Source organism: Ciconia boyciana, chromosome 4 (genome assembly GCF_034638445.1).
Source record: "Ciconia boyciana chromosome 4, ASM3463844v1, whole genome shotgun sequence".
NCBI lineage: Eukaryota > Metazoa > Chordata > Aves > Ciconiiformes > Ciconiidae > Ciconia > Ciconia boyciana.
This window is the reverse complement of record NC_132937.1, coordinates 37059956-37071210: the sequence shown is the minus strand read 5'-3', so window position 1 is coordinate 37071210 and position 11255 is coordinate 37059956. Positions and strand designations below refer to the sequence as shown.

Here is an 11255-nt window from a genome sequence, read left to right as displayed (position 1 = left end):
AAGGGAATAGAATACACCAAGGTGTCAAAGTTAGTAAAAAAAACTGCACGAGAGGGGAAGAAGAAAGGTGTGTAAGGCATACAGGTAGGAAAGACTTCATTACTGATATGGCAGCTTTCTCTTTAGAAAAGAAACATTTTTATCCTCTTCAATTTAGAAGATAAAATGGTGTATTTCAATACATTGTGCCAAAATTAACTACATCAACATTTGCACGCCTGTTCCAAGACAAATACTGACCACTTGAATAGAAATCTCTAAAGTCATTAAAAAAAAACCAAAAAACAAACAAACAAAAAACCCCACAAAACATACCACCTTTGGCCCAAAATTGATAGATGCCCCCTTACAAAAAATGTTTTTTCCTAAAGAAGTTAAATATGGACAAAATCTCAGCTTTATAAATATTTTTGCTTTAGAGTTCTAAATTGCAAATTACTTACTATAAGAAATAGTACAATTCAAAAATGTCTTGGAGGGGGAATGTGTAAATATATATAAAAGCTATGTTATAAATGTATGTGACATCACCAAGAGCAGTTGTGCTTATGAATTAACGCTACATAGTTTGTACAACCCTGTGGCAAATATTTAAAGAACTAAAATGAACCAAATAAAACTATAAATAATATGATATTGGTTTTTAAACGTGTGATCATAAAGAAAAAGTTTGACACAAAGTAAGCAAAACAGGTCCTTATTGCATACATATACTTCTGCTGCTATAAAAGCAAGATCTGGTGATGAAAATATTTTTACCTCATTCTGAAATGCAGTCACTGCTGCCAGAGTACATTTAATATAAATGCGAACAAAACTTACCAGATTTAAAAACAATACCCTTGATGCTATGCACTGAGACAATACTCTGTAAATCATTTTATTTTCCATGTAGTGGACAAATCCAGTCAGTGTAATTATTTTTATGCATGTGAACAGTAAAATCAAAGTGCTTATTTTCCCACAAGAAATGTGTTCACTGTGGGAATACTGGGTCTTGCACTGCCCATAAAACTTTCAATTTAAAGGTTACTTCTAGAAATTTGGAACTGTAACATCAGGGTCTCTGCCGTTAATAACAACGACTACACTACAAATGGCTAAAGAGCAGTTATGTGGGGAGGAAGTAGAACAGTACAACAGCTCAGTTAAGGAAAAGAGTTTTAGTGCATTTTGCTCATATTAGCCAACATGCTACATTGCCCTTTTTGCGTACAAAGTGGACTCAAGGATTTCCATTTTAAGAAAGAAATGACTTGGCGAACAAAACACCGTGTCAAGCTGCCCTTTTTTTCCTTATAGACTTGGACATTTTAAGACAGAAGCTTTGCAAGACATTACACAATTCTTTGTTTTTATTATTAAATGAGAAAGTCTGATTTATTACATTGTCACATTGCTAGTCAGAAATGCTTCAGTGATGAAGAAAGTCAATGCTGGGTCAACCCAAGTCCTCATTCCACAACATTCGTTTACAAAGAAGTTATAGTTATGTTCAACACACCCAACACAACATTCCTTGCTTTCTTCAGAGAAAAGTCCCATCATTCTTCCTCTAGTGGGTATGTTATACATAAATTATAAATTTTTTTTTGGACAACACATCCCCAAATTTTCATGAGATCAAAACAGGCTTCTACAGATGTTACAGAAGTCTTCACACATCATCATCATCTGATGTATCACTGCTGCTCGTCTCAGAATCCTCATTCTCCAGAGCAGGTTTGAAAGTGCTGTTTTTCCAGGGGCTAAATTTAAAATCACAGATGAGGCCATTTTTCAAAATGCCGTTTTTCCGAAGGCCATTTTTTTGTAACTGAAATGAGAAAACAAGATGTATTTAGAGAAAGAAGCAGCTAAACACAATAATCTGTTGCATTTCAACATTCTCTACATCTTCATCTCTGGGCTACATTAGATCCACAGCACTACCCTTCCATTTATACACACAAAGGAAAGCTCCCCTGAGCACCTTCACTTCTGGGCCAGCCACCTGTATCCAAGCAGCTCCAATTGTGCCAAGCTCCTGCAGTCAAAACAAGAGCTTACCCTCTTCTCACCCTCTTCCTCAGACATCTTGCCCCAGTGATCCCTCCTCCCACATGGTCTCTCCTGCGCGATGCAGTCCCTTCTTCCACAGTGCTGCAAACATCTATGCTAAGAAGGGCAGGGTCTGCAATAAGGAAGGTGCCCAGAAAAGGAGAAGCAGGGAGGAACGGGTATCCCAGTCTGTCTACCTGATGCAGTTGGAAAGTCAAAGACACTGGAGACAAAGGAAACAACTGATTCTACAACAAGAAAAGAATTACTGCATTTCCACACATAGTGCAGAAGCTGGGCAATAAGTCAAGCATTTAAGAGTTTAATATTCAAAATGCTCTAATTAATACATGTGTGGCTAGACTTAGGAAATATCAAATATTCAGATTTAACATTGCACAAGATTCTCCCTTCCAGCTCCTCCTCACTGACCCCATCAGGTATATACAACACTCCTACCAAAAAAAAAAAAAAAAAAAAAATCAAGTCTAGATTGCCTTTTCAGACTTTGTTACTAGTGAATTAAATGTCTCTCAATTTCCATCAGAGAAAATTCAGATTTTGGAGAAACAAGGAAACTGCATAAAAACCTTGAAAGAAAATTCCCTTTCCTCAGGCTAAGCTGAGGAGCTGGAAAGCCTGTGCAATTCTACTACCAGCAATGCTGAAACTACTCAGAAGCACTCCCTCACCCTATCCTTGATATTTTGAGAAGGCCTTACCTACAATAAGCACCAGTCCCCTATCTTTTTAAAGCAACTATTCTTCCAAAATGACAGTACTGAAATGGTACTGAAACAGCAACATCCCTAATCATCAAAGTTACTGCAGATCCTCCTCAAAGGTAGGCATTTAGGGTAGCCAACTACAAGTTCATAACAGAACATTAACTTAGCGTTACCTGTTCACTAATGACTCGGAACTCCCTCATCTCATCCTCTGTTAGTGGAGCACACGTTTCATCATTTTCACTGTCTTCCTGCCAGCCCATCTCCTTTAACAACCTTTAAATTAAAAAGGACAACATTAAGGAATTTGACACACACACTCAGACATTTCAAGCTCTGCCTACATGTATGTGTAAAGATCTGTAACAAATGGATTAATCAGTCCATATTTTTTTAAAACAAATTCTTATATAAAAGTAGGTTAAAAGGCTTACAAAAGGTATATAAAGCATAGAAGTTGATAAGTCCTCAGGTCCTTCAAAGATGACCCCGTTTTACCACCACATGTGGTAAAACTGTACCTCCATTTCAATTAAGGCAAGAAATCTGTGTCAGGTGGAAAAGTAAGAATATATTTCCTTTGCTCTGGTGCAGCAGCAGTGTACTCCCTTGAAAACTGTATGAAGAGACAAAGACTCACACTGAGGGAATCTGCAGGTTTTCCTGGATAAGAGAGCAGCCATGAGGAATACTGGTGGTGTCCCTCTATGGGAACCAATTCAGGATGCAATGGCCTCATATAGTTTCTTTTTTCTAGCACATGCTAATGTCAGAGCCAGGACAGGCTTCTTTGCAATTGAGTCTCACCCAATGGCAGATGCTGATATTTCAGCACAGACAGACTACAATTAGGAGTGAGTTTTGGGAGGAGAGGAAGAAAAGAAACGAGAGGCAGATTCCTCTCGTGGCTGAGCTTGAGATATCCAAAGATGCAACAGTCAACGTGTTTTAGCTAGTGCCAAAAGTGGGACAGTAGTATCTGAGTAGGAATAAAGTGGTTTTACATGTGAAGACGCTGTGAAAACAGGGGTTATCTGAGGGTGAAGGCACCATGACATTTAGTAATGAAGATAGTCAGTTCTCTTGCTGCAAACTTTTTGCCAAAAGGAAAATCATGCGCCTGCTGACCTTAAATGTTAAAGAAGGTTAAAGCTATTTCACAAAAAATAAAGAGGTTTCTAAAGTATATGCCAGAACTGACACAAGAAACTGACACTTGGAGCTGATGACTGGTGAATATATTAAAACAGGGAAGTAAGATGAACTCACAGTTGATGTCATGTGCCAGACGTCATTCATTTAGCCAGACGTCAGCAAAAAACGCCCTTCAGCATAACCCTCCCCACAAAGAACTCTAGGTCCCAATACAATGGACGTGCACTGGGCAAACTGGCAGGTGACCAATGACACCAATGACTGTTGTTAAAACCATAATAAAAGCCTGAAATTGTAGAAGGAGAATGGGAGAACAGCACTACTGTTTTAAAAATAAGTTAACAGGACAGTAATAGAAATGGAAATTACATCCTCTGTAGTATTTCGACCAGATTGCACAATGTGACAGCCAGGAACAATTAAATCCTCAGGAAGCAGGAGAAATAATATGCAAGTCATCCAAAACTCTCTTTTAAGACAATATGTGCATTTGTATAGACATACAGAAAGAGACTCACAATACCAAATGCAGTTCAATGACGTTTATATTTTTGGCAACAGTAATTTGAGTTAGAAAGTTTTACTGCAAGCAAGCTAAGATGTTGACAGTATTATGTACAATAAAGTGAATAGTTACAGAGCTCCTGTTAGTGTAAATAAAATTTAGGGCAACGGTTAATTAAGTTTTAAGCAACATTGTCTAAAGTTAGCAGGACTGCTGTCCCTTTAAAGGAACACTAGGCTTCTAGAATGGTTAAAAGTGTGAACTAAGTAAAAAAATTACACTTCAGGTTAGCAAACTTGACACCAACAGGATGGCTGAATGTTGGAAACTTCCCCAGCAGAAGGGAAGCCCAAAATATATCTTGTACAAGATGGGCCAATACTGTTACTAGGTAGGCACAAGTATCTTGTGAGTTAAGCCGGTCACTTCAAGTCCAATTTACCACAAAAAGGCTTACCATAACATCTGTCTACATGCATGCAGAGGTCACAGCCCAAAGGGCTGGGACAGTATGGAGACACAGCCTCTCTCTGGGATACCACAAAGGAAAGACACTTGCCCAGAAATCCTATGAAGGCCATTCCAAGTCATTTGAATTGAAAAATGAGAGTTAGATTTGACTCCTATCTTCTAGTCAAAAAATCGTCAGCAGCAGCCTCTAGTGGGCAAAGATTTCTGTCTCCATAGCCAACGGTGGGGAAAAAAAAGCAACAGAGCAGGGTGCATTTCACTTTTCATACTCATGAGTGATAAGTGGTCATGAAAGTTTCCTCTTCAGGTAAAGTCCTCTAGTCCAATGTATACATATAATCTATCACTAAAAAAAAAAAAAGTCTACCTAATCTATCACTGCAGTTCTGTAGTTGCCAGAAACAGTAAGAAGCTGACAGAGCTCATGACAAGCTCATCTCCAGACCAAGTTGTGATTTCCCAGCAGCATCATTCTCATCTCTACCAGTTGCTACTGCAGTTACATTTTTGTGAGATACAATAATTGTTTCAATCCTTTTTTGAAGTTACTTTCTCCCTTTCCAGTGCATTGTCTTGTGGTATCACTGACTGTGTCAACTACTCAGCTACAGAAGTAATTAATTACTTTAACAATGAGGAAAAACTCACTGAAGTTTTACATAAGATGCAGTATTTAAAGTATTATTAATACAAATAGCAATTACATGCATTGTTCCTCCTAGACATGCAGACGAAAATCAGAGGAATGAAGTCACTATGCAGTTCACTTTATTTCTTTATAAGGTGTCATGGTTTAACCCCAGCTGGCAACTAAGCCCCACACAGCCGCTCACTCACTCCCCCCACAGCAGGATGGGGGAGAGAACTGGAATAGTAAAAGCGAGAAAACTCGAGGGTTGAGATAAAGACAGTTTAATAGGGAAAGCGAAAGCTGCACACGCAAGCAAAGCAAAACAAGGAATTCATTCACTCCTTCCCATGGGCAGGCAGGTGTTCAGCCATCTCCAGGAAAGCAGGGCTCCATCACGCGTAACGGTTTATTCGGAAGACAAACGCAGTAACTCCAAATGTCCCCCCTTCCTCCTCCTTCCCCAGCTTTATATACTGAGCATGACGCCATATAGTGTGGAATATCCCTTTGGTCAGTTGGGGTCAGCTGTCCCAGCCGTGTCCCCTCCCAACTCCTTGTGCACCCCCAGCCTCCTCGCTGGTGGGGTGGGGTGAGGACCAGAAAAGGCCTTGACTCCGTGTAAGCACTGCTCAGCAGTAACTAAAACATCCCTGTGTTATCAACACTGTTTCCAGCACAAATCCAAAACGTAGTCCCATACTAGGTACTATGGAAGAAATTAACTCTATCCCATTCGAAACCAGCACATAAGGAAATACATCAAATTTTTAGTAAAGCAAGCTCAAGTCAGTACACGAGTCTAGTAGAAACTAAGTATATTCCATGTTAAATTAGTACATGTCTAAAAGTTAAACTTTGACAGTACTCATTAAACGTTTTATGTGTTCTCAGTTTCCAGATTCTGACTTCTGAACTAGTAAGAACTTATGACATGCTCACTTACCATGAAGGAACACTCTTTTTATTATATAAAGGACATACCTATGCTCTGCCTCAAGTGAGCTTGAAAGAACATCTGCCTGAGGGAAAGCTGAAGATCGAATGATCTGTTGAGATGTAATTGAAGCATTGCCATTCTCCTGCGGAATTTCATTTTCAAAGTTTCGGTTTATATCTCTCTCATGATGAGGACTGTTGCTGTTATGCAAGTTAAAGGACCCATCATCCTGTTAAAAATAATTATATATTACAAAGTTTAAAAGTAAATTCCATTCATAAGTAAATTTCTGCAAGTGCTGCAATTCAGTGATTCCGTTTAATTTAAATTAAGTTTAAATGGAGACACTCTATACTACTTCAGGAGTAATTCTGTTCATACTTCTAGAGTTTGCAATACCTGGATACTACAGAAATCTTAAGTTATGCCACTGATGAAGTAATGTAGAAAGTAACTCCCATGCTCTGCCTCAAACTTTTTCCTACAAAGTTTCAAACCTATCTTAAAATTCAAACTTATTTAAGCTGCCTTTCATACTTACAGAAAAAACAGGTTATCTGTTAAACTTACAAACAATGTTCCTAATTAAACATCAGAACTGTGTGTGTCAGCAGAAGTTTGAAAACTTGAGTTCTCAAGTTTACTTACTGTAAGAGGCAGGTCACAGCCACCATACCTCAACCAGCAAATTCACCTGCCACAAGTTCAGGAAGACTGGATACTGCCCTTTAAATTCAGACAACAATTTCCGCTACACACATGCACTTACTACAGGTTCTCAGGCTGTTGTTAACAGCAACTGTAACTTACTAGCCATGAAATAAGAACTAGGAAGAAAGATTATTTAGAAAGCAGACTGTTCAGGTTCACTCAAATATTAAAAGCTCTTTAATCCTATAAACCAGAGATGTATCTCTTTATCCTACTCATTCAGCAACCCGTAATTCTTATTTAGTAATGAGACAAATAGCCACAGAAGTCCTACCAACTGTAAAAACAAAGAGGACAGTATGATCATTATCTAGTTAACACCCTTTTGACAACAAAATCCCTAAACTGGGCATATAACAGTATTATCCATAGCAGAAGGCAATCACTCAATCAGCCAGTTCTACACTTGTACGAAACTGTACTTCCGGGTCCAGGATCAAGACCATCATCACCATCTCCCTCCCACTCACAGTGTTGTCTGCTTCCAGAAATTTTAGAATGCTCAGCAAGAATTTCTTAAAAACAAGTACCCCAGTGAACACACATTCAGCTGGTAAGTCATACACCTGAAGAATGCATCTCAGATTATCAAACAAAATTCATAAAAATATTAAACAATTTTAATATATATAGGGCAAAATAGCTTCTGACAAGCATGATTCAGCTGCTGGTTATGATTTGCCTCATTATTTCAGAGGTGAAATCTGTTACTGCAGGCCTTAAAATTCCATCAACAGGTTCATGTTATAGAATACTGTTGTGCAGTTATCTCCCCATCCACTCAGTTAACACCGTGTCTTCTACTGATAAGCATTAAAATAAATGTTGGAAGTAGGACAACTATTAGTTACATGATTTGTTTAACATCTTTTCACACCCGTTAGTGAAACAGCAATGGCAGGGAAAAGGAAGCATGCACTTACCAACAACTACTCCAGGCTACATGTTACACACATCTGTCCAAGGACATTACAACTTCCACTACTAAAAGCCTTTCTTTTTTTTTTTTTTTAAATACACTTGCTTCTGAAAATCAGCTGTGTACAATGGGACAAGCAAATGCATCTGACAGATGCATCATAAAGATATTGTGAGCTCAAGACAATTTCAGGAACAGAAACCCCCACCAAGTTCATGTACTATTTTCAGAATTCTGAAGCTCAAGACAGTGTTTCCCAGTATCTTTTTAATCTTAAATCAGAATATTTGTGTACTTTTTAAACATACCTGAACAGCATTAGCCACAACACCCATCTCAGGGTGCTCAGCCACAGAATGCCTAAATAGAAAGATGCAGGCCTTTCTTAACACACACATACAGCTAAGTGGTACAGTCCCATTACAGCAAATTCTGTTCTACCTGAAATAGGAACAGGGTCAGAAAACTCAATCTTACTTTTATGAGAAATGCACACTGGCGCTCTTTCTTTTTTCACATCTCTGAATCCAAATAAACCTTCCTTAAAAACACTCATTTATCTAGCTGATTTTTAATTTATAAAGTTAAAACACTTTAAACCACTCATTTACAGTGAACAGGCTTGTAATCACCTCATCCTGAATAATACAATACTTATCTTCACTTGAACTATGTATGATAACTATGCTTATGGCTTGTTGGTGGCTGGTAGCACTGACACAAATACTCTCTGGTGCCAGCCAAGCATGACACAAACTGATCCAGACTGAAAGAAACTTGATGTATATTATATACAGACAGTATAGGCCTCCAGTTCTCAATTAGGAAGTAAAAACAGGTTCTTTATGTATGCATAAATTGAACTATTGCTTCTATGACTACACCAAGAATAGATAACTTCTGGCTAGCTAAATGCTCTAATTAGAAAGGAAATGGTTTGAGAAGCAGAACCAAACTTTTCCATTAATTGTTTTGTAGGATAACTAACAGCCAAGGTATGAAACACTGGCCTCCACAGGTCTATGGGGCCAGATGGGATCCACTATGGGTACAAAGGGAGCTGGTGGAAGTGCTCACCAAGCCACTTTCAATCCTTTACCAGCAGTCCTGGCTAACTGGGGACGTCGCAGTTGACTGGAGGTTAGCAAATGTGACACCCATCTGCAAGAAGGGCCAGAAGGAGGATCCGGGGAACTACAGACCTGTCAGCCTGACCTCGGTGCTGGGGAAGGTTATGGAGCAGATCATCTTAAGTGCCATCACACAGCATGTACAGGGCAACCAGGTGATCAGGCCCAGCCAGCATGGGTTCATGAAAAGCAGGTCCTGCTTGACCAACCTGATCTCCTTCTGTGACAAGGTGACCCGCTTTGTGGATGACGGAAAGGCTGTGGATGTTGTCCGCCTGGACTTCAGCAAAGCCTTTGACACAGTTTCCCACAGCATTCTCCTGGAGAAACTGGCTGCTCATGGCTTGGACGGGTGTACACTTCGCTGGGTAAAAAACTGTCTGCATGGCCAGGCCCAAAGAGTGGTGGTGAATGGAGTTTACTCCAGTTGGCAGCTGGTCACAAGTGGTGCTCCCCAGGGCTCAGTATTGGGGCCAGCTGTTTTCATCACCTGATGATCACAGTCTGATCATCAATGATCTGGACAAGGGGATTGAGTGCACCCTCAGTAAGTTTGCAGACAACACCAAGTCGGGCAGGAATGTTGATCTGATTTAGGGAAGGAAGGCTCTACAGAGTAATCTGGACAGGCTGGATCAGTGTGCCACGGCCAACTGCATGAGATTCAACAAGGCTGAGTGCAAGGTCCTGCACTTGGGTCACAACAACCCCATGCAACCCTACAGGCTTAGGGAAGAGCGGCTGAAAAGCTGCCCAGCAGAAAAGGACCTGGGGGTGTTGGTCAATAGCTGGCTCAATATGAGCCAGCAGTGTGTCCAGGTGGCCAAGACGACCAATAGCATCCTGACTTTTATCAGAGATAGTGTGGCCAGCAGGACTAGGGAAGTGACTGTCCCCCTGTACTCGGCACTGGTGAGGCCACACCTCAAATACTGCGTTCATTTTTGGGCCCCTCACTACAAGACGGACATTGAGGTGCTGGAGCGTGTCCAGAGAAGGGCAACGAAGCTGGTGAAGGGTCTAGAGCACAAGTCTGATGAGGAGCGGCTGAGGGAACTGGGGTTGTTCAGTCTGGAGAAAAGGAGGCTGAGGGGAGACCTTATCACTCTCTACAACTACCTGAAAGGAGGTTGTGGCGAGGTGGGTGTTGGTCTCTTCTCCCAAGGAACAAATGATAGGACAAGAGGAAATGGCCTCAAGTTGCACCAGGGGAGGTTTAGATTGGGTATTAGGAAAAATGTCTCCACCAAAAGGGTTGTCAAACATTGGACCAGACGGCCCAGGGAAGTGGTTGAGTCACCATCCCTGGAGGTATTTAAAAGACATGTAGATGTGGTGCTTAGGGACATGGTTTAGTGGTGGACTTGGCAGTGCTAGGTTAACAGTTGGACGTGATGATCTTAAAGGTCATATCCAACCTAAACGATCCTATGATTAGGTTAGTGTACTAAACTTAATTTATTCTTTTTATTGTTGCTAAAGACGCAGACATACCTGAGTTATTAACATGTATGAACAGATACTGCAGAAAGAAAGAGAGAAACTACTACAAAGCACTGGAGGAAGACTAGTACTTGGAACAATTTTTTTAGATTCATCAAAATGTAATTCCTTTCCTTCATTTAGAGATCCAAGACCATGACTTAACAGCTGTTTGCAGCAAAATAAGAAGTAGTTTATGGTCCATCTGAAAACTACTACTGCTGGATCTACAATAGGTACGAACAAAACTACCTTCTCTTGCCCAGCATGATTCTCGTCTTCATGTTCCTCTTCCACTCTATCACGTTTCAATGCTTTCAAAAATTCACTCTTCTTATCAGTCCGCATTCTTGTCAGTTTTGTTAAACGAGGCTGACCAACTTTGTCAACAGGAGATGAAGAATTTGACCGATTACACTAATGTAGGGAGTCAGAAAAAGAAAGAATATTAGAAGTTTATTCATTTAGAAAACTTCGAATGAAAGACAAAAAGACTCCCTGGCACCTATAGTTTCAGGTTTCACATATACCCACAATCAAAAGCAG

General features: G+C 40.0%; 1 protein-coding gene across 4 annotated transcripts in view; it reads right to left on the bottom strand.

Moving 5' to 3' along the window:
- Positions 1 to 845: 845 nt before the first annotated feature.
- GPBP1 (GC-rich promoter binding protein 1) overlaps positions 846 to 11255 on the bottom strand; it is a 44425-nt gene continuing 34015 nt past the window's right edge. For 3 of the 4 annotated variants that reach the window (XM_072860730.1, XM_072860732.1, XM_072860731.1), the window contains exons 10-13: positions 10962 to 11126; positions 6512 to 6696; positions 2942 to 3044; positions 846 to 1816 (exon numbers count right to left, since the gene is read on the bottom strand). In XM_072860730.1, coding sequence (XP_072716831.1) covers positions 1658 to 1816; positions 2942 to 3044; positions 6512 to 6696; positions 10962 to 11126 — 612 coding nt within the window. In that variant the 3' untranslated portion in view covers positions 846 to 1657. The remainder of the gene's footprint in view (positions 1817 to 2941; positions 3045 to 6511; positions 6697 to 10961; positions 11127 to 11255) is intronic. The other variant, XM_072860733.1, reaches the window with a different exon arrangement.